This window comes from Neopsephotus bourkii, unplaced genomic scaffold (genome assembly GCF_033783945.1).
Source record: "Neopsephotus bourkii isolate Nb327-2 ecotype Australia unplaced genomic scaffold, CSIRO-AGI_Nbou_v1 NB_1768, whole genome shotgun sequence".
Classification (NCBI taxonomy): domain Eukaryota; kingdom Metazoa; phylum Chordata; class Aves; order Psittaciformes; family Psittacidae; genus Neopsephotus; species Neopsephotus bourkii.
Window position 1 is genome coordinate 671,521 of NW_026902242.1, and position 27,864 is coordinate 699,384.

Sequence of the window (27,864 nt, forward strand, 5' to 3'; positions counted from 1 at the left end):
AGCAAACACCAATTATCACCTGAGCTTTTACCCCAGATCCTGAGGGACCATCACCTCTGTCCTTCTAAAGTTGCTATTTTGACAATGTCTCCTATACAAGGAACTGGATGACCCTGAGATCCCTACGAAAGGCTATCAAATCACTGCAGGGTGAGCCTACCCTGTGAACTTGTGACATGAAGGCAAACAGCAATGGAAATCAAAGGAGCCCAGGCTGCTGGGTGCAAGGCTGCATTTAGAGGCACATAAACTCCTAACTCTTCAAGGAAAGACAAAAAGTCTTTTCTGTTTTCCATAATGCTGGTAGGAGCAGTAGCAAACAGAAAAAAACTGCGAAATGGATCTAGGAAGGTTTTCTCTAGTCCTGCTGACATGATGGGATACAGAGTAAGAGGTAAGTAGGCTCTTCTATTTCTATGTGCCGTGCATTATCAGCTACTTTACTGGGCCTTCAGTAACACCAACACGGCAGTATTGCAAGCAGGCAGTCTAGTGATCATTTTGGTGTCTTTTTCTTCCTAATTACACAGATACATTCTCAGGTATTGCATCAACTACCATCCAGAACAGCAATAGAACCATTTAATTCAGCACCTCCTCCCTCCACTGCTGCTCTTGGTCACTCTCAAATATTCAAACCCATTTTACAGGGAGTAGAAGATGAGTTTAGGCATTGCTTTTCAAAAAAGCAGTCTAGCAGTCTCCCAGGTTCACGTGCTTTCATAGTCCTTGCCCCACCATCACTGCAGTAGGAATCACATCCCCACATCAGGCTGTGGAGCTACGAGTTCCCAAAGGTGAAACTACCTTTTCCTCTTCACGTCTGCTCATTCATGCTATGGCAGCAGTCACAAGACTTGACCCAGTCCCAGGCTGAGACCAGCCAGCCCCTGCCTTGTCTATTACAGTGCTGGAGGAAGAGTCAAGCTGCCACAGCAGCTCTGGTGCTCTGTAGACGTGACTCAGACAGGATAGCATTACATATTCTGCTACTCTCCCATCTATGTGATGAAACCTCTACACAAAGAGAGCCACTTTGCAACACGCGGATACAATTTTCCAAGTAACACCCGGCACTGGACAGGAAACGATGGGTTTCACACCATGAATACAGAAGAAAATACACCAAGTTTTACAGCAGCAACCACAAACTTCATACAGAAGGTCAGGTACTGATGGCAGAAAGAGAACAGTGCTCTTGTAAAACCTTCACCAGAGTGAGGAGAAACTCCCCTGTACGCTATAGGAAGAGGAAAGACACTTCCCCATGCTGAGACACAAGGTGTAACAGAGATCAAGAACAGAGGTAGATTCATAACAAACAGACATATGCTAACAGCTATAGGATGTATTGTATTTACTCATGTAACAGCCACAGATGCTTACCGGCCTCAGCGCCCAACCAGTTGCAAACAAGAAATCACCAGTGAGATAATCAGTAGCTTAAGAATAGACACACAAAATCACTGCACCCTAAATGTGGAGGGGAAAATCACAGGGGCAGGGAATTATGTGCACTCCATGAGCAGCACGGTGTTTCACTGTGATGGAAGGGTTAGGGTTGGCATCTGGCTTTATCAGTGCACTCATTTACTTAATCAAACTGTCCCAGAAAGCAGCCAGTTGCCCTTTAACTGCGTTCATGAAGTAGAAATTGTTTAATGGGGTCTGGGACTGGAAGGCTATGGAGCAGATCCAGCCGGGATTTGCCAAGTATTCTTCGTACAGCTATGCGGCAGAGAGACAAGAGGCTCCGGGTGCGGCCTGCAAGGAAGAAAGAGAACAACTATTGAGGCTCAGAGAGAGGGCTAACAGTGTGTAAACTGTGCTGAGCTCTGGCTGACAGCTGAGGAGTCATTTACTCCTTCCATCCTACACAGCAACATGAAGGCAAGTGCTGTGAGCAGAGCATGCACAGATCCCCCCATGAGGAGGCCAAAGCCATGGCGCAATGAGCCACCACACACGCAGTGTGGAAGGGCATGCTGAAGGCTGCATGGGATTGTGACCATGAAGCCAGTCCCTGCATGAGAGGGTTCAAGAGATCACTGCCAAATCCACACCAGGGGAGGCTGTGGGAGGCTTTATGCTATTCAGATTGTTTTAAGATGACATGGACTTTATTTCTGCTCTAAATCACCCCCTTGGGAAACAACAGCATTGATGGCCAGCTGAGGCCTTCCACCAACATTCTTTTGATGGCTTCTTTTCAGTTCACGGAGAGCTCTTCCAGCACAGAGACATCCACATTGGTGGTGTCCATGTTGATTCGGGACCTCCAAGGCACCACTCCATTATCCTGCATGCTCTACCTGAGGAGTCCCATTTGCCTCCTAAACTTAGGCTTAATGGAAACCATGTGCCTCTTCCCAGCAAAAGTCCAAGCAATCTGAAAAACCAGGCACGTGCAAAGCTGAATAACTTGGAGCTGGGGGTTGCATCCCACAGCCTGAATCTCTTGGAAATTCCTGTGGAGTTCAGGAGGGAAACTCCACTTTGGAGCTGGTGCCTGGCCTTCACTAGCTGAGCCTGGTGGTTTTATGAGGTGCTGCCCTTGCTGGAACAAGGACGCACACTGTACTGGTGTTATTTTTGTCATAAAAAGAAAGAAACAGCAGGTAAAGTTAGGCATGATCAGGTCTGAAACTCTGGTTGACTTCTTTTGTAACCCATTTGCTTTCCAGAGGATGTGAAATTCCAAACCCCAGCTTTTTCCCACCTTTCTCCACCACCATCCTGCCACTTGCTACCACCATTTGTGGCTTCACTGCCCAAGCAGCCTGTCCAGATACACCTCTTGGGTCCCTCCCCATGCAGAGCACAGGTTTACCCAAGAACAGTGAGGGTCCACCTGCATGGCTTTGGAGAACTGGATCTTGTTGGATATGCCATAACCTGCCTGTGGTCTACATATCCAAAGCCCAGCTCTGACAGGCCCATGCTGCCTAAACCTTGCTGAGGACATGGTTAGGCAACGGAAAAAGGAGCTGGAAGAAAGATAAAGTTACAAACTGCTGCAAGAGGCACCGTTGGTAGTTGAAGAACTCAAGAGGGAGGAAACCACCACATGAATGTACCAAACGCAACAGGAGAAAACCAGCTGGCTGGAGGCTCATGGGGAAGCCACTGGGTTGAGTCATCAATGCTGGCAGAGCATCAGCTCAGCAACACCAAGGATCTGTGCCAGGGAGCCACAGAGGCCAGCCCCATAGTCCTGTCCTGCTTGATGCCTGCCTGGCCAGCAACAGCTCTAGGGGAGCTGTATCAGGGGTGGTGAAGCCATTCACACTTTGCTTAACAGCTTGTTAAAGTCCAGTTATCTTTTAAGTTAGGTATAATCTGTTTACACCACCTTTTTGCTGAACAGACCCAAAAGAGGACGCTACCATCTGAACAGCTCCTAACTCCCAAATAAACTCTCCAAAGAACTCTCCTGAATCCAGAGTGAGACAGAACCAGACTTCAGTAAATCAAAGCTACTTACCCCTTGCTTCTTTGAACACCTGCAGAGCCTCAGGGTTGACTTTCACCCTTCCTGTGGATTCGACTCCCAAGGCCTCCACTTTCACCAGGTTCAGATTGGCTCCAAAGTCAATCAAAAGGTGGACGAATGCTGCTTCACAGCCATGCCGCAGGACAGCGTCCATCACACACACTGGGGAGCCCCGGGAGCAGCCTTGGATGTTGATAGGCCCACAGCAGTTAAAATCCGGGTTGGCTCCAGCCTGGAGCAGCAGCCGGAAGCACTGGAGGTTGTGATAGGCAGCACTGATGTAGAGTGGGCAGACCACCAGCGTGGTGAGGGGCCGCAGGGAAGGGCTGGGACCGTGGGAAGGGAGGTGGTGATTCACATCCACATCTGCACCATACCTGGTTGGGAAAGAAGAGGAGAGCAGAGGTTTGGAAACAAGGCCAACATCACCACAACCGAAGCCCAAAATGGCAAGAGGTGAGGCCAAAGAGTGAGCACCCTGCCTGTCTTTGGTACCTCTGGGGCCTACCACCCAAGTATCATCCATACCTACACTCAGATGGGCCTGCTGGGGCTTCTGAGAGGGGATGCTGTATCCTGCATGGTCTGATCGTCAAGAAGCAAAGCTGTATCTCTGCCCACAACAACCCAGGCTTCAGAGGGAGGAGGAGCAGCTGCAAACATCTTTCCCTGCCCTCCTGAAGGGCTGGCCAAACACGGCCTTGGCACAAGGGATGGCTCAGCCCTGAGCCAGCACCACGTAATGCTGGATGCTAGTGAGCTGGCTGGGGAGCAGGGATGCTTCCAAATTACTCAGTTGAAGAGATGCAGTGAAATGATTTCCCCACCAGGCTAAAACAGGCCAAAAAGCAATACAGACAATCGATCTGACTGTCACAGATAGCACGGAAATGGAAACAGAAATCTGTGCTCAGCAGCAACACATGTCAAAATCCTGCTCCCAAAGGAACTAGGGCACTTGGAATACCATCAGAAATCCCTTCAGGGAGTCAAAAAGAGGCCTTTTCCCTAGTATTCAACTCAGAAAACTGGAAGGACATAAAATAATGGCATCAGGCCCTCCCCTGTCTGCATCCATCCTGCACAGCTCCATTCACAGGCTATACATTCTACTGGATACCACACAAGAGATTACAGCTCACTCCAGGAGCTGCCGGGGGGACCCCCAGGAGCTGCAGCACCAAACCTCCCAAGCTTTTTGCCTTGCCCTACCCCACAGAGAAACCCACATCCTGTATCTCTGCCATGGGCTTGGCTTGCAAGATGCCATGCAAGCAGGCTGAAGCCCCGCTCAAGGGCCACGAATATCATCACGAAACAGAAGCAGTGCCCGTAGCATACTTCTTTTCAGTAAGTACAGATGGCACTAAGTTGTGATGAAGCAGAAAAGAGGGCTTATTGCCTTTGGTTCTTTTCATTTTTATTTTTTTTTTTTTGTAGGAAGTGAAGAATGCGGCCAAATAAATGGGAGCAAAAAAGGCCAAGTGCTGCTCTCTGGCAGAGCAATTTGGAAAATGGCAATGCTGCAGAAAGAAGAGACAGCAGAAATAAGCATTTCTTTTCCCCAGGCTGGGTAACACCCAAGCAATGGGGACACTGTGTCCATCTACTTCACATGCAGCTTGGATGGGAAGGAAGTGGAAGACACACAATCCCCTCAGGAGTAGCTGGTTTTAATTGCAGCACCAAGATCAGGCAAAGCCCTGTCCCTTCTCGCCACAGAGGGATAAAAACCTCCTTCACTCACCAGTCCCCCCCACAAAACTAGACTTTTCTGTCTTCCTAGGTAGCATTATAGTCCTTTCTGCAGTTAATAAAGCAAATAAGGAAACCACCTGGGGACAAATCCTGCCTCAAGGCAAGCACAGCCCAAGGAGGGGGCTGGTCACCATCCAGCAAACACTTAACCAGAGGATGGGAACATTTAAATGAAGCACACTCAGAACAAGGCCCAGGGAAACTTATCTAAGAGCTGCAAAGGGCATGCAGTGCATTTTCACCCCAACAAGCAAGATCATCCAAGCATGAACACCTTGGCTGAGATCTCAGGAGACTGGTAGGGCCACTGCCTCCTATGGCCATGATCCTGACCAGACAGCAGATATCCCTTTATTTGAGTTCTCTTTTTCCCACTATTGTCATCAAAATCCCCAGTGGAAACCCTCAATCCAAAGCAAAATACAAAGCTCAGCATGCACCTGAGGCAGCAGGGCCATTTGTCAGGTCTCTTTTTCACTGTTTTAGTGTGGCAAAAGGATCCTCTCACCCTTAATCCTTCATAATGAGGTCAGCTCTCAGTCGTACTGCAAGTACAGTGCAACAGTCCAACCTCACGGCATGATCACATCACAAGCTGTTAAGAAAGTAATCTCTATACCTTGGCAATCTAACCATAAATACTTCTACCAGCCATGTTAAAAAGCAGATCACCATCCCATAGCTATGTGTGTATTTACTGTTCACGGATACAGTTTCACCTCTTGCTTGGGTAGCTGGTTCAGCAATTATAGGAGTATCCAGGAATCCTGATTGTGCTACCATATGATTAACAAAGAGATGAACTAGGTGATGTTTAGACACTTGCAGCAAGCCTGGCTGGGTTGGGCTTTCTCTTTAGAACTTAGGAGGGTTTCTGGAGTTGAATATGCTGAAGTATTTCCTTCTATCCCAGTAAAAGTGTCTTCCTCATTGCATTCCCCCTGCCAAAGCCTTTGAGAGCAACATCTTACAACTCTCCAAGTGAGCTCTGCAACAACAGACTGCATTTGAAAGCAAGCAAATCTGAAGAGATCTGTGAAATCCATCCTCCAAGATATTTGAAATTGTGGGCAATCTGACAATATGGTATTAGCTTAGCAGCTTTGGGAGAGACATTGTCTAATAAAAACACATTGGACAAACTCCAGTTCATTTTTAAGCCTGAAAGTGTTCCAAACTCTTGCTTTTAATATTGCTGGCAAGGTATCCCTAGGAGTAGACACATAAATCAATGCATCAGCTCTCCCTTGTGCTGCTGAAACACCATTTGCTACATTTCATTCTGCCTTAGCAGATATCTCAGGGCAGATTCTTGGGAATGCAGCATGGGAGCTGAAGCCTGTACTGACAAGCACATGGCTATGGGGACATCCTTCTCTCAGCTTGAGAAAGGAAAGCGGAGGGGGGACCATCTCCCCTTCTTTCTACCTGCCAGCTTCCTTAAAGCTGCCCTTGTAGGAAAATTAACTTCCCCACAAGCAAAAAGGAGAGGAGAAAATCCCCAAGTACTTTGAAATGTTGCTACTCAAACCCTTTTGGTTGCTATTTTCTAGCATCTGTGGTCACTGAATGGGTTTCTTGGACAGCATTTCTGTGGGAATCCAAACACACTTTCTTCTCTTTTATTATTTCTTTCTACAACCTGTATTTTCCCCTGATGCTCCCTTAGTATTTGGTGTCAACAGCCCATTTAGTCCCTTATACAAAAAGCTTCCAATTTAGAAGAAAGGAAGTATCACAGCACACCACAGAGGAAGGAAAGTCAAGTTCACACAGCCTGCTGCTACATCTTGAGCACTGCTGGTGCTGCAGAGACAGTTTCCTGAGGGACGGATGGTCACCAATCACTCACCACCCAAATCTAAGGTTACTGTTCATCACCTTATAGTGATGGCCATCACTCTCTGCCTCAGAGATGCCACTCCGTCAGTGGAGCTGTGCATCAGATCTCTAGCAAGGGGAGACTGAACCAGATGCCACAGAGGGCATCATAATGATGGGCAAACACCAGGCAGGCAGGAACAGCCAGTGCCAGTGACAAACATCTCTCCTCCTAAGGGCAGAAAATGGTCAGAGCAGCAGAGCTAAGCAAAGGAGAAATGAGTTTCCAAACACTTTTTGTTCACTGGGAGATCCACGTCACTCATAAATTCAGACAGGCCATGGAGCTGGCAGTCAAGGTAAGAGTTTGGGAGGAAGATACTTTGAACAATTTGGATCTGGCTGAATAGTGGATGGTGGGCTCAGAAACAGAAATTCCTCTCTTGGGCTTCATCCTAGGAAAACAGACATGGGATCCACAGAGCAGGGCACAGACCTGTTGCCAGGGCCAATCAATGGGGAATACAAGGATGTCCCTTTGGCTACCTCTCCATCCTCTCACCCTGTCCATCACTTAGTGAGCTTCACTAGGCCTGCGGAGACACTGGGCATGCAACGAGGGAATGGATGAGCCCCATGGGGGAAAAGTGCCCAAGGGAAGAGGAGGGAGGTAGAGTCACCCATCTCTAGCATGTACCTGAGCTCTCACCTGATCAGCTCCTGAAGGATGTCTGCCCGGCCCACACGTGCCGCATGGTAGACAGGAGTGCTGCGGTGGTGTCTGCTGCCGTTGGGGTCAGCCCCAGCTTCCAGGAGGATCTTAGCACACTCGAGGTGCCCATTGACCACAGCTACGTAGAGGGCTGTCTGCCCCTTCACATCCACCAGGTCGATCTCAGCCCCTTTGCGGAGGAGGAAGTCCACACAGGGCCCATGGCCGGCAGTGGCAGCGATGCGCAGTGGCGTGCAGGGCAGCCAGCCACAGCACCACACCGACTTCTCGTTGATCCGTCTGCATTGGAAGGGGAAAGCATTCCATCAGAGGAGCCCTCCTGCTGCCTTCCACCACCCCACCTCCTCCAGCCCCCAAGGAGGATCTGGGAGAAACCAAAATGCTCCCATGAAGCTTTTCCTGCCCATTTGGGGCACTTTAGAGCAGCCCTGAAAAGCTCCTGCTGATAATAGGAGGCTACGCCACAGTGCCTGGGAGACGGGCTTTATGGCAGCTCAGCTGCACATATACACAGTGAGGGCAAACCCTGCATCAAAACACAATCAAAATTACCAATAAACAAGTAAGATAGTCCCTTTTTACAGGGCAATGTCCCAGATCAGCAGCAACCAAGCTGGGGATCACAACCATTTAATTCAAGCTGCTCCAAAGGGGACACAAAGTCATTAAAGCAGCAAGGAAACAGCAAGAGGACATAGGAAGGAAAGAAACAGCACATGGAAATGCAGGCATACATACATGTCACACTGCCAGCAACATCCACACGCAGCCAGGCACCACGGCATGACAAACACAAATCCAGGGAAACCTAGCCCTGCCAGCAAGCAGCAAAGTGGAGAGGTGCAGCGATCCCCATCTGAACAGGAGGCCATTAGCATCCCCTCTGGGCGGGTGTATTGGCATAAGAGCCTTTTCCAGGTTATTGGAAGAGATGGATCTGGCTGGCAGCTGCTTAGATCCCTCTGAAATAACCTGCATTAGCCTTTATGATCACGCAGATCTCAGGTTAGCCCTAGAAGTCTCATAAGCATCCAGCCCTCGCTCCCAAATTCTCTGCAAATCACTGCCAGTACACTTTGAACAGAAAGGAAGAGATTTCTTTAAGGCCAACATAGGCTGGTGAAAATGCTCTTTAGCCAGCACAGCAGTGGATGTGCTCTTCTGGCTCACTCCATGAGCCCACGTAACTGGTACAGGACAAAGCAGTTTCTATACAGTGTGCTTACAGAGTTTGCCAGGAGAGCAATCCCACAGCTGGGGCTTTTTTAACCATGTTAAGCCCTCATCTTTCAAGTCTTATGATAAAAGTGCTCCCCTTTAACCTTGGAGGTCTGCGGATGCCCACCCCACACATACCCTGAAAGAAGCCAGTTCTCCTCTCACTCCATCAGCTGTGTGATGGTGCTGCAGCCTCCAGCCCTCCTCCTCCCACCCAATATTGCTTTTCCTGCAAGGAAGGTCAACCTGGCCCTGCTGCCACAGGGTTTTTATGTGATATGGGACAAAATAAGGCAAAAAACTCAAATCAGGCGTGCACAGGAAATCTGGGCCGGCAAGAAACCTGGAGAGAGGCTTTGGACAAGGGCCTGTAGGGACAGGACAATGGGAATGGCTTTAACCTGCCAGAACAGGGGAGACTGAGATGAGCTCTTAGGCAGAAGCTCTTCCCTGTGAGGGTGCTGAGGCGCTGGCACAGGGTGCCCAGAGAAGCTGTGGCTGCCCCATCCCTGGCAGTGTTCAAGGCCAGGTTGGACACAGGGGCTTGGAGCAACCTGCTCTAGCGGAAGGTGTCCCTGCCCATGGCAGGGGGCTGGATGAGCTTTAAGCTCTCCCCCCCACCCAACCCAGTCTCTGGTTCTGAACACCCCCATCTGCCCAGAAGCAGAAAGAGCGGCTGCCTCATTCTCACTTCTGCTGAAAGGATGCTTTTTTGAGGCTGGGAGACATTTTGCACTCAAACCAGCCGTTTCTCTGTGGTGCGGAAAAATTCATTAACTATCCCCATGCTTCCAGACTTTGCACTGGGCAGATTTTATAACATTGGGTGTTTCAGGTTTATAGTCGATTTTAATCCTTGTTTGCATGTTTCTTCCATCATACACAAGCCCCCATTTCTCATGGTATGACATTCCTCTGATCTGAAAGGAATCAGAGGACACGCACACTCACAAAGCAGCTCAGGATTTACCCCCTTGGAGACCACAGAGGGATGGTTGTGGGGGGCAAGCAAAGTACACTCCCATCTAACACCCATCCCTGGCAGTGTTCAAATCCAGGTTGGAGCAACCTGCTCTAGTGGAAGGTGTCCCTGCCCGTGGCAGGGGTTGGAGCTGGATGAGCTTTAAGGTCCCTTCCAGCCCAGCCCCTGTGTTTCTATGTGCAGGACGCCTCCCTCACCTTTGGAAGCTCTCCTCCTGCAGCAAGCTCTTGAGGGTGGGCAGGTCCCCCACGTAGGCCGCGTCGTGCAGCCGCGTGTCCTCGCAGTGCTCGATGGGGTGGTCGCAGAACTGCTCCCGCAGCCACTCCTTCAGGTTACGACCTGCGCTGGAGAGAGACCGGGGCGGGAGGGGAAGCCAGGCTGAGCCCTACCCCGAGGCGAGGAGCGGGGGCTCCCGTCCCCCGGGAGGAGCCCCTATCCCCCACGTTACCTGCCTGAGGCAGCGGGCGGGTCCCCGCCGCCGGGGAGGCCGCCCTCCGCCATCTGCCCCCAGCGCCGCCGGCTCAGCTGGGCCCGCCCCGCCCTCACTACGGTCCCCAACGGCCACCACTCGCCCGCCCTCCCCGGGCCGGCCTGATTGGTGCCTGCCGGCCCCGCGGCTTCCTGCCTCCGCGTTAAGGTGGTTTTCCGCGGCTGCAGCGAGCACCGCAGGAGCCATTCCTCCTTCAGAGCAGCCCCGCCGCCGTACCTCAGCGGCAGGGAGGCGGCGCGGCGCGGCCCGGCTCTCCCGGCGGCTCCCAGAAACGGGAGTGTGGCGGAGCTTGGCCGCTGTTGGAGGGGCTGCTGCTTCTTCCAGCCATGGGTAAAATGGGGCTGACAACACACAGTGCTTGTGCACGCAGCGTGGGGGAGCCCGCAGCAGCTGCAGGAGGGATACAGCAAGTGTTTGGAAGCAGATCCATAAGGCTTGCCACAACTAAGAGCTGCAACGGCGGGGTTATGTCATGGTCTGGGTTGGAAGGGACTTTAAAGCTCATCCAGTTCCACCCCCTGTCACAGGCAGGGACACCTTCCACTAGAGCAGGTTGCTCCAAACCCCTGTGTCCAACCTGGCCTTGAACACTGCCAGGGATGGGGCAGCCACAGCTTCTCTGGGCACCCTGTGCCTTTGGCTTTGCTTGAGTCAAAGGGACCAGATCTCGGAACTAGACAGTGGGGACAGGTGGAACTCCAGCCCTGAGCTTGGCTCCCCTGTGTTTATGAAAGGCTTTCTAGGATTGGTATGGGCTCAGGACTGGCCACTCTTTGGGAGATGCCTTTGCTGGGTTTGCAGGCATCCCGGCAGAGGAGACCTACTACATTGTGCTCCTCTGTGTTCACTTCTTGGTTTCCAGTGTACAACTGCATCTAGCTACAGACCCTCTGTGTCTGCTCATGAGCAGGGGAGCAGCCACATCTCAGTTCCTGTTGCTGTGCCTGAATATAGCACAAGGCAGACCAGAGCAGCTTTCTTAGCCGTTGCATTGTCCGCAGCCCTCACAGACTTAATGGGACTAGATTTAATAAGCTCTTCCAGCTGCAAAGGGTGGTGTTGGATTGCTGGTCTCATCCAGAGGAAAAAGGCATGTTAGTCCATGGGCTTTCATACACATGGCCCTGGACCAAAAGCCATTAATGCCTGTGTGCACAAGGGGACGGTTAGTGCAAGGGACAGAAACCTTTGTACTTTAGTGCTTTCCCAGCAGAAATGCAATGCCAGTTTTCAAAGCTCTTAGGGAAAGGCCACTCCTACTCAGCACAATCAGTCTTTAAAATAGACTTGTTTACTCACTGTGTCATGCAGAGCTGGCTCTTCTCTCTTCTCCCGTGGGGAAAGTGCAGACAGGCAAGGAAGGGCAGCAGAGGATGTAGCAGTGTTTACTTGTAATATGGGATTTGTCCCCATGGTCAAAGCAGAGAGGAACAAAGTGAGGGTAAACAGGCCAGATGAAGCTGGAACACCAGTGTCTGGATCACTCACGATTTGAGGTTCATTCAGTTCTTGCAGCAAATGCCTCCATTTAACCACAGTGTTCTCTCTCCTCCACCAATTGTTATGTATTTCTGTACTTACAGACATGCTGCAATGAAAGGCGGAAGGTTTTTACATACCATATCCCATTATCCTTCCTAGCAGAAGTTTATCCCCTTTTTTTGTGTGCATGTTTGTTTTCCTTAAATACATATGAAAACCAACCCATCCTAAATTGACCTAATGAGTTCTTATACAGGGATGGTAGCAAGGGAGTGACTCTCTCAGCCTTGGAGATGGCCAGCACTGGAAATCCATAGATGTTTAAGAGAAATCCCATGGAGAAAGAGACTGTGATGGAAATCTGTATCACTCTGAGTGTAATTTGCAAACAGGTTAACATTCAGCCAAGATCTAGGAAATACATGCCCAGCATACCTGACTGCTCCTACCAGACATCTCTCTTACCAGCTGAGGACATAGGCTGTGGGCAGCCCTGGCTGCTGTTCCTTGCCCCATCAGGACACTGGACGAGATGGCCTCCTGAGTCTGAATTCCTTTCAGTCTGAATTATCCAATAATCCTGGTAATAGTCAGCCAATGCTTCCTGTACCTGGAACAGTGCTCAACTCCAGGGACTACTTCAAAAGACTGCAAAAAAAGCAGTTGGTTGGTTGAGGTACATGAGGTACATCCTCCTCTTGCACAAGACAGCAGAACTCCAGAGGAATCAGGATCTGCTGGCTCTTGGAGCACATTACTTCTAGTAACCTGCCCTGGCCATGCCCACCACCAGGAAGGAGAAGTAGCCAGGCAGGTGACCAAGCTTGGCCCCTCTTCCCTCCATGATTCATAATCTGTGGGTGGCCTTTTGGCTTGCTGCAGTGATTCCAGCCCGTTGGAAAACCAGTCCACCCAGCAACTGAGGCCTGTGACTCTCTTAAGGAGAAGCTTCCAGTATCTAAATATAGCCAGTAATCCAACACAGCCAACATACACTGACTCACTCATTAGGCCAGGCCATTTCTGCAGCTCCTAATGCTGAAGCAATGAAACAAATAAAAGAAGTAAATAAAAGCAAAAATCTCCTTCTGAGCCCTCAGTCATGAGCAGCTCCCTCAAACACCATCCACATTCACAAACGTTTCCCACTGCCTCTTGAGCATGCACATCGTAGAATCAAAGAATGGTTTGGGTCGAAAGGGACCTTAAAGCTCATCCAGTTCCAACCCCTGCCACAGGCAGGGACACCTTCCACTAGAGCAGGGTGCTCCAAACCCCTGTGTCCAACCTGGCCTTGAACACTGCCAGGGATGGGGCAGCCACAGCTTCTCTGGGCACCCTGTGCCAGCGCCTCAGCACCCTCACAGGGAAGAGCTTCTGCCTTATCCCCAACCTGAACTTCCCTGTTTCAGTTTGAACCCATCACCCCTTGTCCTATCACTGCAGTCCCTGATGAAGAGTCCCTCTCCAGCATCCTTGTACCCCCCTTCAGACACTGGAAGCTGCTCTGAGGTCTCCATGCAGCTTCTCTTCTCCAGGCTGAACAGCCCCAATGTTCTCAGCCTGGCTCCATACAGGAGGTGCTCCAGCCCCTGCTCATTCTCATGGCCTCCTCTGGACTTGCTCCAGAAGAAGGAAAGAAGAAAAGAAAGAAAGAAAGCAGGTATAAAAGAAGGAATGCTGTAACCAGAACTGTAATTCACGCTTAGCTCAGTCTATAAAACTTCTCCCTTCTGGAACTAAGCCAACAGCTTGAATTTTTAGTGAACTCTGAAGCTGAGTTGCCCTGGTGATAAATGCATCTGTGGGGTAAGGAGAGAGGGGGCGGAATTCCTGTCCTCCCATTTTTAGCACAGCTCAACATTTTTCTCTGGAATTTGTATAGTTTCTAACGTGGACATGAAGATGTACTTCAACAGGGGGATGGGAGGAGAACTTAATTCCAGCATCCGGGACTGTCATTAGGACTGGGGCTGTAATCACAAAGATGATGAAAGATAGGTTGCTTGGAGTCCAGTAAGTTAATTATGCTGCAAGAGGCAGGACTGATGCATCAGCTGTATTTTGACCTTCCATCCGCTATCCAGGACTTTGCTTCGTCAATCCCGACCATGAGAAAGTGGAGGACACAGAGTGGAGGTTATAATGTAAAGCCGTAGAAAGGCAGAGACTAGAAAATCCCACCCACCTCTCATCTTCATCATGGCACAAAATGAGACAGATGACCAGTACCCCTGCTGCTCCCAGCTGAGCAGCACAGTCAGTCCTGCCAGTGAGGAGAGAGGGTTAAACTGGAGTAAAGAGCCACCACAATAAACACAGATAAATTCAGTAGCCTGGATGTGGGTGATAGCAGGTCAGGAACATCTCACCTGCATGGAGCATGCCAGCCCCAAGGTGGTCGCAGAGGAAAGATTACACTGGCTTCACCATGCAATGACACCCTTAAGGAAAACTGGCTCCATAGCAGGTTGCATTTCATCCTGGTTGTACTCAGAGAGGTGTGGGTTAGGTTGAAAGAGGGTGGCAGCACATACCTTGGCCACAGGCCCCCAGCTCATGGAGCAAACATGCTTACAAGTATTTGGATGCCCCGTCCCTGGCAGTGTTCAAGGCCAGGTTGGACAGGGCTTGGAGCAACCTGCTCTAGTGGAAGGTGTCCCTGTCCGTAGCAGGGGGTTGGAACTGGATGAGCTTTAAGGGCCTTTCCAACCCAAACTATCCTGTGATTCTATGATCTATGAAATGAACTCTTCTCCTCCCAAGCTGTTACAGCTCTTCTCTTTTTTCCCGCACTTGCTTTTCCTCAAGGTATTTCTCAGAATTCCACACAAGTGGTGAAAGAAGTTGTTCAAAAGGCAAAAACAAAGGGGAAAAAAAACTTCCCCGTTGTATTTTTCCATCAAAATCTGAGTATTTTCTGAAAAGAAAAAATAGCAAAAAAACCCCATAAATAAATAAATCCCTTTTGTCTGCAAATCCCCTGGTGAGAGTGGGGGAGGTCTGAACCATTCCTGCGTGACTCATTTCTGGGCAGCTCTTTGCTGTCAATGGAAACTTGTCTTCAGCAGATTTTATGTTGTTTTCTAACCTGCCTGCAAGGAGGTGTTCTGTTTGGTGACTGAGCTGAAGGAGGTGCCTGCTTCTCCTTTGATGTTCCCACATCTGCCACCAGAGGAAGGCTCCAGATGGCCATTTCTCCTGAAAAAGAGCGATAAAGTCTCCATTGGAGTTTTCCTCCCTTTCCTTGTGCTCGGAATGTCTCTACTGCTGCAGAGACAGAGGCAGCCAGGGTCCACCAAGCAATGGGATGGGGCAGGTTTCACCCTCAGGTATGTAGCCTCTCTTTGCATTTAGTCTCAGTGATGAAAAATGCCAAAGACACTTTGCTGGAGAGCAAAGCAAATAGCTAAAGCAGCCCTTTTGAGCGTTAGGCAAGCAAAGAGAATATTAGAAGCAGCATCGGCTGTTAAATATTCCAAGGAAAATCAGTTATGGAAAGTATATCCACATGGAAATGGGCAGGGGGATTGCTATCAGCAGTTAGAAGCATGGATTAGTGTTTAAAGTAATAAGCAGAGCTGATGTGGGATGGAAAACCCAGCTCCATCCAGTGCCTGATGCTCAGCCTCTGGTGGTTTTGCCCTCGCCTTTCGTACCTACAGTTCTGATTCCTTTTGCCAAGCAGATGCATCCCTGTGCTAACCTGACAATGGAGATCCTTCCGTGTTTAGAAGCATAGAAACAACTGGATTGGAAAAGGCCTTTAAGGTCATCAAGTCCAACCAAGTTTCATACGTTTCCTTCAATAAACCGAACCAACTACTTGTACTGTTTGTGTAATAGGTATTTCAGTTAGGCTTGGAGAAGATGCTAGCTCTGGCAGGACTGAGATTAATCTCCAGTTAGAGGGAAAGAAAGACCATAACACAAATTGATGGAAAATACAGGAATGTTTGTCCTTTACTTTCCTAGCACCATTGCTGACAACACTGGAATGTAAGCTCCTAGGCAAAGATGTCAAATACAAGGTCACTCCAATGCTTTCTTATAAACTACAGCAAGGCTGTAGACTCTGTGTCTAGCAAAGGAGAGGTCCAGTACAGCCCTACGACTGATCCTTAATGCAGAGGAGACAAGTATCATCTGTAACCCTTTCCTGTTCTCAAACTCTTGACCAACAACAGACAGGATCAGGATCTTTGTTTAAAGTTATAGTTACTCAATGAATTGTTTCATCCTCTCTCTTTCTAGACCAGAATCTCCAGTACATGGACGTGTACCCACCAGAGAACTAACACCAGCTTACCCAAGAGCTGACAGCAACCTGTAGATGAATGGACACCCTTTCCAGCCTGCAGCACACTGCCTCTGTCCTCAGCTGAAGGGAGAAGCAGCTGTAGTAATGGAAACACTTGGTTGGGTTTTGCAGATCAACCTAATTTGAAAGGAATGCCTTCTGGTTTATTAAAACCATTAAACATTGTCGTAAGTAGCAAACTAGGAAGCAAATCTAACTCAAAGCAACAAGATCGGCTCGTCCCAAAGCAGCTGAGGGCAAGACAAGTAGGAAGGTAGCAGATTACCACTCATAGGAACTGGGTTCCCACCCCTGCCCCTCACTTTGTGATTTTTGGCAGGTCTCTGATGCTCCCTGAGCCATCGCCCTCCCTCCTTTCAGTGGGAAGATGGAGATTTCCTAATCCCATGTCATGGGAAGCAGAGCCAAAGATGCTGTGAAAGGCACTCAGCTTTCATTCAGAAATACACTGTGGGCTTCCTCACTGGGTAGGAAACTGAGATTGTGAATGGGAAGGCAAAAACAAAAGAACTAAATCCATGGGTTGTTTTGAATCTGGTGCTTTGCAAAATCAATTGCACATCAGGAACTAAGGATCAGGAGGGACCTGACTCCTGATTTCCCACTGCTTATTGCTGACAATGCTGGCGTTGTCAGAGGGACACTTACTCTGCCTTGTGGCTTTGGCTGAATGTCCCTCAGGCAAAGAACATGGTTTATTCTGTGAACATTCAATGCCAGGCCCAAAGAGGACAGCAATCACCCTGAACTACTGGCATCTGAATGCATCTGGCTTTTCTGCATGTGTCCATCCCCACTGCTGCTGCCAGGTTTTCATACTTTATTGCAAAGAGGCAGAATGTCCCAGAGCAGTGATTGCCTCCTGACACATAGAGAAGTTAAATGGTTTGGGTTGGATGGACCTTTGAAATTCATGTAGTCCGACCCATCAAGGCATTTGAGGCAGGCCTAAGGGACTCCCAGTGTCTTGCAGTAGGGCTGCTGCCATCAAACTTGGTCTCACCAGCACTGACCAAGCAGCTCATAAGCCTGCATTAGTGATAAAAGGCTCACCAAGTCCACCACAGCAGTATCTACATCTCCACCTTCCTTTTGGAGCCGCTTGACTTCACTGCTGCTTCCAGCTAGGAACAGGCATTGGGATCTTTGTGGTGTTGGATTATCTGTGGAGAAAGTACACTGTGAAGGTGGCAAGTTCTGGCAAAAGCTAGAAAATGCTATTACCTAAGAAACAAGCACAGGACTATGCAAAAATGGGAGCGTGTTTCATAATGTGCTCCCATAAACAGATGAATTAAGCCTGCTCTCCAGACAGCTCTAGCTCTATCTGCCTTGCAAGTGCTTGACTTTCCCACCTTAACACTGTGCTCTTAGCAGGCTTTTTTATCCCCGTGCATTGTATATAGCAAATCCAGCCATCTGCCTGCACCCCTTTCCCTGCAGTAAGAGAATCCCAGTGTTGAGTGAGTGCAGGCACTTACCGCCTGACACAGCATCCCCACTGCAATCATAAGGGTCTCTTTATAGAGCAGCTCTCTGGGCACACAAGAGCTGGACCAGTCTAACCGAATCAGCAGAGAAAAATAAACATCCTTCTCTTGGAAGTGCCTTGCACAGTTTCATTAAGCCAGCCTAGGACTGCGAAGGAGCCGGATGTATATTTATTGAATTGAGCCCTAAGAGAATAAAAGGGGAAAAGAAGCCCCCTGGCTGTTCTGGTGAGGGGGGATTTAAGGAAACTAAGCAAAACAAGCACTAACCCCCCCCCCTTACTCCAAACTCAGCATTAAAAAGAGAGAAACTACAAAGCATTATCAGGAGGGGAATGGGAACATGTTGTGGTTTGAGAACAGTTACATGAGGAAAGGTGTCTCTTGGAAAGAGTGGCACAAAAATTACGAGCATGTTTCCAGGCAGCGGCATTCCTGCCTGGTTTACGGCATGCTCTGGATGCCGGCCTACCTCCGAGGTGGGGTGTGAACATAAAACATGTCTCCGGTTGTTGTCCCCACTCCGCTGCAGCACAGGGCAGCGCTCCCCGCCTGCCTTCCCCTCGCTGGGGCAGGGCACAAGGGTTAGAGCTAATTAAGGAATGAAAATGAACTCTTGACACGTTTAACCACCTCCCCTCACTCCCAGCCAAGGGGCTTCTGTTTCCTTCATGGTATTTCAAACCAACCCCTGCCCATTTTTGCTCTGCTTGCTTTCATGTAGGTTGGAAGTGGCTCCAGAGAGGCCCTCTAAAACATCTTGGTTACCAAAAGTCAGCTTCCATTAAAGAAATAACATGGACTGTTCTGATAATACCTCTTAAAGAATCTTTCTCCTATCAGTGATGCAACGTTTCTGTTAACAAATGAGCCTGACTTTGTACCTCTCGGCTCAATAAAGAAGTCCCAGGCTGGAGATGCATTAGAACCATCACCTTGTGTGCTGCAGAGAGAGACACAAAACCTGGCCAGTTGTGCCTAGAGGGCATGAAAATCACAGAATAGAATACATATATTCATAGGACATAGAATCACAGAATCCCAGACTGGGTTGTGTTAAAGGGACCTTAAAGCTCATCCAGTTCCAACCCCTGCCATGGGCAGGGACACCTTCCACTAAAGCAGGTTGCTCCAAGCCCCTGTGTCCAAACTGACCTTGAACACTGCCAGGGATGGGGCAGCCACAGCTTCTCTGGGCACCCTGTGCCAGTGCCTCAGCACCCTCACAGGGAAGAGCTTCTGCCTTATCTCCAACCTGAACTTCCCTGTTTCAGTCTGAACCCATCACCCCTTGTCCTATCACTACAGTCCCTGATGAAGAGTCCCTCTCTTCATCCTTGTAGGTCCCTTCAGATATTGGAAGCTGCTCAGAGACGAGGACAGCAATATAGCAATCAAACCCATTCTATAGCTATGTTAATGCTGGTATAAAGGTGTATTTTTTGCCTTTGGTTTCTGAGAAAGAATAAAAGGTGACATGAACTAACCAAACTAAACCCCAAAGGTACACAACTGGGTATAATGAATTCCAGTGTGAGAGATGGCCTGTGTAGAAAGGACACCGGGAAAATGGGCAGGCAAGGATGTTCCGCCACTACAGCCCAGCAAACACTTCCTTGGATCTTCCAGATCACTCCCTGAAATGGCAGAGCCATGTCCCTCTGCACTGAATCTGCTTGGGGCTGACAGGCAGCATCACAAGATGCCACCACAGGAGAAGCATCTCTAGGGCATCAGGCTACCTCAGCCCATGTTTAGTAACACCAGCATCCCTTCCTCAGGTGAGGAGCATCCCATTACACAGTCCTGGTGTGACAAGTGGAAAGGAAAAACACAATAGCCTCTCAAGAGTATTTTAGCTGGGCTATAAAGAGAATCATAGAATCAACCAGGTTGGGAAAGACCTTTAAGCTCATCCAGTCCAACCATTCCCCAGCACTGCCAAGGCCACCACTAACCCGTGGCACTGAGGGCCTCCTGAACCGACTGTCTTCCTTTCCCACATGTGGCTGGACTGGGCCATGCAGGTACAGAGGGAATCATTATCCCTAGTTAATCCGAGCAGATTTGGGAGCACTTAATGCAGTGATGGATCAATACAAATCTCTTCAGGCTTTGTTCCCCAAAGCATGGAATTTGAACTAATACAATGCAGTTGCCCCTTTTTGTTTAACCAAAGCTAAACGGCAAGAAAAGCAGAAAAGATTACAGTCATCAGCACCTGGTTATTGCCAGAATCCATGGGGTGTGGAATCTGATCCCCATTGCCTTTGTCAAGCCAGGATTTGACAAGTAAAAGAAGTAGATTAGGGGAGATTTTGAAAGCCCTTTTAACAGTGCAGACAACTGCAAGGCTGCGCACTTCAGTCTCAGCCTTATTAAAGGCTATTTTCATAACCATAAACCAGGCAGGACAATGTCTCATTTTATAATTAATACATATTGTTATTAATAGAGTTAAACAAAGCTGGCTTTCATTCCTTTATTTAGTGGTGCATTTGGTGAAGCACTTAAAGGGGGCCAGTCCAGTGTACACATAGAACTGTTTTAATTACATCCTGTGAATTTATTTTTCCAGGGAGAAATATTTCTCAGGGAAAATGTCTATAAAAGTAACTTTAGAAGCAATGTAATTTTGTGTGTGTTTCCTATAGGAAATCTGTTTAGTTTAAGTCCCAGGTTCTAACACTCTCTTTTATGCAGCAGTGTGACCTGAAGAATGCTGCTGACAGCCCTGTTAAAACCTTGTATCTCTTCTGAAGTGAAGCTGCTGATGGATTTGTGAGGCCTATCTTGATGGGACCTTACCTCCTCCCTCTCGGTTGGATTTCACTTGCAGGATGGCAGTTCCACAGACAACTCCTGCAGAAGGAGACACTTTACCTTAATGGGCACGCCAGGCTTTGATTTACATGCCCATGTTGGTGTTGCATTTGGGAGTTATTTTTACTGTCATTTATTTAAGCAAGGACCAGCCCCACAGGAGCTCAGCTGCAGTTTCCCAGATACAAGAAGAAAAACGTTATGGATTTCACAGCCATCAAAGTGAAAGTTCCCAGGAAATGGATCCTCCAGGAGGAGCTTTGGTCAAGCTTGAGCGTATACTTCTTTCCCCTTGGAATCAACAAAGACAGCTGGAAACTCCAGCCTATGGCCACTTTGTCACCCTTTCTAACCCAAGGTGATGGAAAAGCTGTTGGCTCCCAAATTCTGGAACCTGAAAACCAGCTTTTTCTTCCCTATTAACTTCTCAGTAGCACTCTGCTCATCCTGCTCAGATTTTGCCTTATGCCTCCTCATCCTGGGAGAGCAGACATACCCCAGCACCCTGGTGAAACAATTCTGTGATGCACCAGCACTATGATGTGGCAATGGAAAGCCTTTCTCTGCCCTACATCCACTGGGTGCTAGTGTGAGAATTTGCACCATGTTACCTTGCCCAGCTTCTAAGAAAGCCAAAGGAAGGCAAAAGCAGCTTTTCTCTAGGTAATGACAAGGAATTGGATACTCCAGAGTGGCCCCTTGCCACTGAGAGGTTTCTAGCACAGAACAAGCATGACCCTCTCCAGCCTTCACATACAAGTTTTCTTCTAGGAGGCTTAAAACAAGGGCTGTAGTGGGCACCCACATCCCAGTGCTGCAGCAAAGGAGATGCATTAGGATGTGGGACAGGAGCAGGCATCATACAGATATGTTCAGGTAAAACAAGGGAAGAGCTGCTTGTCCTTTCCAGAATCTCAGCTCCAGAAGAGTGCACCCAGCTGGAAAGAATCTGGATTTGTGCATAGTTTTGGAAGGAAAGCCCACATAGCTGGAAGTTTCTGATCCTAATAAAGGATAGTCCTTCAGCTACCTAAGAGAAGACAGTATCTTCAATATGCTGCATCTTTCATCCCAATTGCCTTGGGCTAATTGGGCACTGCTTTCAGATCAGCCTCACCTTCCATGCTGTGCTGCCAGGTCCTTTGCTAAAATGTCCTCTTCCTTCCTTTTCCTCTCCACTGTTGAACCAGAAGCAAATGTAGCACTGGTTCTTGCAAGTAGGTGAGATCAGTTCTCTGTGGACTTACTCAGCTGTGGATTTGCTGCTGTGTGGTTTCACCATGTTGAAAAGCCTTCCAGAACACAGAGGAAAGGGGTTGAGTCATTTTAAACATAGGGAAAAAAGAAAATCGAATGCAGAGAACTTGGCTTTCCCATGAGGAAAGGAGGGTGGATCAGCTTTGCCAGCTACTTTGCCATCCTACTTAGGTACTTATTGTAATGACAGAGTATTTTCCTTGCTCACCAAGACAGTGCATTAGCACTACCACAACTGAGTTTGTAAGGTCCACTCTTTACCTCTGGGAAGTGAGTCTTTTGATGCCACAAAACATGCTGTGGCATTTCACACTGCCAAAAACACTTAGGAAACAGCAAAGTGCTGGAGGCCAATAACATAGAGAAAGACCTGACCCTGTAAGAAACCTTGTCTCCAGTAGATCCCTGTAGAGCAGGGAAGGAGAGACAGCTGGAGATAACCTGCTCTAGTGGAAGGTGTCCCTGCCTGTGGCAGAGGATTGGAACTGGATGAGCTTTAAGGTGCCTTCCAACACAAACCAGGCTGGGATTCTACTAAATTCTCCATGGCATGTATGCCCCTCCTGGCCCTCCTGACAAAGCAAGGACACTCACCTGCTCTGAGGTAGGGGAGAAAGGAGATGTTAAGGCTTTATCTCCCATCACCCAAGGGAGCCTCTCCAGCCTCTGGCTTGCCTCTCCCTTGACAGCACTGGGAGTTAGGTCATTTCCTTCCCCCTTCTCTCCAAGGGATTGGAATTAGCATTGCCATTGTACTCCTAACTTGACTGTGCTCCTGGCTTCCAGTTTAAGCCCCACCCCCCCCTCCTTTCTGTTCTTGTTATGAGCCCTTTAAGACCCAGCTGTAAAACCCTGCAGCCCGTATATCCTAACACTTCATAATCACACCTTGTAGTAACTCGACAGAAATCAGCTCATTCCTAGTGACCCGCAGAGCCTAAATGCTCACCAGTGCCCATTAAGAATGAAGCTGGGAAGGAGGCATCAAGCTGAAGCACCACTGCCCCCCACTGCTGTCCTCAGGGGTCCTCTGGGAGGACCTCAGTGGGATGGGGCTGAACATAAGGCATCTCCTTAAAGCATCCCATAAGGCAGCCCCTTTTGAACTCCTGAGTGCACAGGAAAGCAGTATTAACCTCTAAAGAAAATAGCCTACCTATAGTATAGGCAGGCTATATTCTATATATAGTATAGCAAATGGAGTCAAGCATCCTTTAGAGCATAGACACGTGTAGGTACGTTCATCCACTAAAAATGGACAGATCATAGATCATTGAGCAAGAAAATCTAATTTCTTCCTGATTTTAACTTAATCCACATACAAGACGTGGTTTTGAGGCCTTGGGCTCTGGCAGAGCACAGTCCATCACAAAGAGGACAATGACAACCACACACTGTGCTTACTGGAAGCCATCCAGGCAGCTCAAGAGCACTGCTCCCCCTTTTCTGTGCTGCCCACAATGAGATCAATGCAGCACCTTGTGCATCAAAGCCTTGCTGTAATTAGCCCCCATTCAGCTGTAATGATACCAATAGTGGCTATAAAGCCTCCCAGCTGCAGATTCCTTCTCCCCAGGACCCCATTCCCACCTTCAGCAGCGTGTCCACTGGTTTTCATGGAGCAGGGCAGTGTAGTTTTGGCTCTCACCTCACACCAGCCCTTCCTCCACTGCACAACGTGCTGCAGTAGTCCTTACATGGTCCAAAAGCCTCTTCTCATTTGACTTGGCTTCTCTCTGGGTCCTGCAGCCACCTGTGGCTTTGGGAGTGGTTCAGGTGAGTTGCTGATGGCCTCTTCTACCTCTGCCTTTCAAGAAGAGTTCACTCCAGGTTTTAGACAGGCTTGGGGGAGTTTCTGTACTTCAATCTATGAAATGATTTCAGTTTAAGCAGCTGTTTTCACATGCTCCCTACTCCACAATGCATCCACCTTTTGGGATCAGATTTTCCAGGCTCCGGCTCTTGCCCAAGGCTCTATTTTTATTTTTCTTTAAATAAAATTCCAAAAGGAAAAATAAAAGTTGGTCCAAATCCATCCCACATTCCTGGGTTTGGCCTGAGGTGAGAAATTTCCCATGTTCACAATAATCCCTCACCACGCTTCTTGTCATGGAGCTCAAAGGATGCACAGGAGCTGCCACAAACACTCCAGGAAGACAACTGGAGCCCATCTATGGGCTGAAACCCCTGGTCCACCCCAAAGACTTGCAAGTGAGGTGCCTCTCCTCCCCTTGCTGTCAGGCAGCAGGTGGTACATCGCTGATGCAGCTCCATTCCCTTGCAGTGCAATGGTGGTATGAAGGTGGGTTCTCCATCACAAAAGCCCATTGTCAAGCTGTGACTCAGCCTCTGCTGGAGCCAGTGGAAGCTTTTCTACCAAAATGGAGTTTCAGTCAAGCTTGCAGGTGCATCAGAGAGTCCAGACTGGTTTGGGTTAAAGGGATCTTAAAGCTCATCCAGTTCCAACCCCCTGCCACAGGCAGGGACACCTCACACTAGGCTATGTCACCCAAAGCACTAGAAGCATCTGGATGGATACCTTCGGGAGGTCCTGTGCTCCAGCTGCTTTCTGTGGTTGCACACTGAGAGCCCACAAGACCCATGCAAATACAGCACATGATACTTGAGAAAGTGACATTTGAATGCAGAAACACGTTTAACACCCATTCACACATAGCTTCTGGTCACTCCCACCACCAGATCTAAACCACAGCACAATAGAACAGTATGTAGCTGTGAGACACCCTGGTCTCTCACCCTCCACTTTGGCTGCAAAAGGATACTGTTAACGTGGGCCCTGAGGTTACAGCCCCCTAATGCAGTTAAACATCAAAACAGCTCTTTCTTGACGCTTGTGTGGCCAGGAATGAAAAGCTGAGAGTCAGAGAACATTAAAACTGGAGAACGCCTTTCCTTCCTCCCAGGCTACCCAGTGGGCACAGGGCTACCTACCAACAGCATGCATTCCTCCTGGCTCCAAAGCTCAAGGTGCTCCTCAGGTGAATAAATAAACCTACCTGCTACATCAAGCTACACAGCCCAGGAAGTTCTAAGCATCTTTGTCCAACCTAAACAATCCTATCTGGCCTTGCAGTACTCTTCTCCTTCCCCACTCCAAGTGTAACTCTCAGTGAGAAGAATGGCCTGCAAGAGATGAGCACAACAGGGTGAGATCTGGAAAGGATGCTCAACAGAGGGCAGGGAGAAAAATCCCTCCTCCAAGAGCTGCAGAGGGAAATTGAAGCACAGTTGGGTTTTACAGCTAAATATAATACAGCAAGAGTCATGTTGAGAGACACATGAGCTGCACGTTAGCTGCAAAGGAATTCCAGATCTTAACTGGGTAAAAGGGAGACATTTTTTCCTCTCCTGGCCCATCCTTCTCCCAAACCTCTGCAGAGACAATGCACAATCCCCCTGCAGCCCATTATATTTTCCCCTGCAGGGAGCAGATACCCCCCTGCAGCCCATTATATTCTCTCCCCTCTCTGGCTGAGGGGAGTGGTGGAGTGGTTTTGGTGGGCAGCTGGCCAGGGTCAACCCACCACAGATGATCAATGGAGTAACTTGGGAACTGTGGAGAGAAGCATCTTGGACTCTTTCTCTTCCCATTGCCACCTCTCCAGTGAGCAAAAGCAATGTGCAGTGGTTGTGATGAGACAGAGCCCAGCATCTCTGTGCTCTGGTTGCTCATTCACAATCAGTGTCTTTCTGGTTCTTACCCACCTTTCCCTATGCTCCACGCAGTGATGCTGATCAAGGACCTGCCTTGGGTTGACTCCAGTTTCCAGCTGTGGAACGTGCACTGGAAGTACCACCAGGATTATTTGAATTGGCCACAAAAACTTCCTTTCTTTTTCTGGAGGTTAAAGCCAGAGCAGGTTGGAACCTCCTGCTTGGAGCAACCACTCCTTATCCACACAGCTTCTCCTTCCCAGGCAGGTCTGCAATACACTGAGTATCCCTGGCCAACACTTGGTCTCCAGCATCAGTAGATGCTGTTCCAAAAAGCAGCGAAACCTGAAAGCAGAGAAGAAACTAAGCACCACTTGCCACCAACCTCATTCCATGGAAAGCTGTGAGACAGAAAACAGGCCCCATGGCTAGGCTGCTGCCCAGGAATGGTGAGATGCTGTGCAGCTCATCCACGCCTCTTGCCTGTACTACTTCCCATCCATTTCCTTGTAGGCCAAGTCAGTCTTCTGGAACAAAAAGAACTCTGTTAAAATATGCCTTTCCCATTAAATCCATAGAAGCCCTTTCAGTTTGTATCCCTGTCACCTGGAACAGGCTCATCTGGCCTTTTCAGAAGGGAGGAATTCACATCCATACTTACCTGTCCAAACAAAAGCAGTTGGAATGGAAAGCAAGGGCTGTTCCTTTCCACAGCATTGCAGCACAAGACCTCCCTAAATGTGGTTTGGCAGGAGAGAGAGAGAAGACAGGTCCTGGTATACCATGGCCATGCAGACTATCTGATGTTCTTCACAGCAACAGGAAATTCCTTCTCTTTGCTTCAGGTTTTGGGCTGTATTATAATACAGAGATGAATATGCTACTAACCTTTAACAGACCTTGCAGGAAAGGCACATGGGTCCCCAGGTTAGACTTGTTGGTCTTTGCCTCTCCAGCATCCTTCTGGGAGGAAGGGGGTAATCATGTAATCAACTGTGTTGGAAAACACCTTTAAGATCATAAAGTCCAACCATTACCCCCAGGCCACCACTAAACCATGACACCAATATTATAATGGCCAAGTCATATCACCAGTTAATTCCTTCTATTTGAACCATAATCTGAGCATTTTCATTAACTTCTTTGAACTTTGGGATATGAAGTACACAGAAATAGAAATCTATTCCCAATAGTATTAGTTAATAAATAACTCTGCTTTCCAAACTTGTTCTCACCCACATTCTATTAAGGAAGTTAAAAGAATTCAATGCCTACTGTCTTCGATGCCAGTGTCCCCGGGGCCAGACCCCTCTCATTCCTTTCATCTTGATGATCCCAATCCCTATCAGTAGCCAAAAAGATGCCTGGAAAGGCCCACTTCACTGGGACAAGCACAAGGTCTGAACACACACTTCACCACATCCATATAACCAAGAGCCTCCATGGCCCAAAATGGCACCTGAACACACAAGTGACCTGCAAAAGCAGCCAAAACCATCAGTTTTCAGCCCATTCCTGGGCACACAACAAAGTCAAGTCTGTGGGACCCAGGCTAAACCCAGGCAACCTCTGCTTCACAAGTCATAAATCTGGAATGGAATTTCTCTCCCTTTTCTTCTTGGTAAGCATTTCCCTTCCCGTGGCTGTCAGCTGCAATTGGAGGCCATCATCTCAGGTTGGGATTTGGGCAGGAGGGGGAGGGAGCTGAGCCTTGTTTCATCACATTAAATTAAACTATAAACTACACCTTTTAATTCCTCCTAATTAAATTCCACCCTGGAAAACAGAAATGTTCTTTCTTAGTACTTTTTCACACCAAACATGGCAGGAAGCATTTTGGAAGAGGCCTTGGTACTGCAGGCAGCTACCAGGGCACTGCAGGACATGCCTGGGGTGTGATCTCCACCTGAAGATCACTATAGTTGGCAGCTCCTGAGTCCATCACAGGTACTAGACTGAGTCACATCAACGTGTGCATTCATTCAGACTCCGGGGAGAGGGAAAGATTGCACATTCAGGCACGTCGTGAAATCCAAGTCCTGCTTCCCAGACCTGTCAGGCCCCATTAGCACCAGGAGGCCTGACAATGTAAGGGTTCTAAACCCCAAACCACCACACCAGCAACGTTCCCCTTGCTGATGAACCACCCACAAGCTGAAACGCAAGCCCAAGGCATGAACAAAGCATTGTGTGCGAGACTCAGTGCCTGCAGATATTCTTCTCTACCCATTTTCTTTCCCCCTTCAGGAACCACTGTTGGTTATTTGGCATTCTTGTGGTGCTGCATCCTCAACTTTTAAAATGAAAGCAAGCCTAAGCTC

At 48.7% G+C, this 27,864-nt stretch overlaps 1 protein-coding gene and 1 long non-coding RNA gene across 15 annotated transcripts; both read right to left on the minus strand.

The window, feature by feature from the left end:
• Nucleotides 1–1,925: 1,925 nt before the first annotated feature.
• ASB1 (ankyrin repeat and SOCS box containing 1) lies at nucleotides 1,926–10,528 on the minus strand. Its single transcript, XM_061378867.1, is given in 7 exon segments — nucleotides 1,926–2,249; nucleotides 2,251–2,363; nucleotides 2,366–2,389; nucleotides 3,485–3,870; nucleotides 7,782–8,084; nucleotides 10,203–10,349; nucleotides 10,454–10,528. Coding segments are annotated over 7 exon segments (1,155 nt in total). The 5' UTR covers nucleotides 10,507–10,528; the 3' UTR covers nucleotides 1,926–2,120.
• Nucleotides 10,529–11,432: 904 nt separating this feature from the next.
• Nucleotides 11,433–26,521, minus strand: LOC133226066 (uncharacterized). 14 transcript variants are annotated; one of them, XR_009729380.1, is made up of 7 exons: nucleotides 25,929–26,515; nucleotides 23,459–23,856; nucleotides 21,729–23,004; nucleotides 16,287–18,766; nucleotides 14,350–15,178; nucleotides 14,166–14,243; nucleotides 11,433–12,083 (listed from the first exon to the last, which is right to left on the minus strand). It is a non-coding gene; the product is annotated as an uncharacterized LOC133226066 (long non-coding RNA). The 14 variants fall into 14 exon arrangements; XR_009729390.1 differs by lacking the exons at nucleotides 14,166–14,243; nucleotides 14,350–15,178 and having other exon boundaries at nucleotides 25,929–26,070; nucleotides 26,432–26,521; XR_009729391.1 differs by lacking the exons at nucleotides 14,166–14,243; nucleotides 14,350–15,178 and having other exon boundaries at nucleotides 25,929–26,070; nucleotides 26,205–26,515.
• Between the last annotated feature and the right edge of the window lie 1,343 nt (nucleotides 26,522–27,864).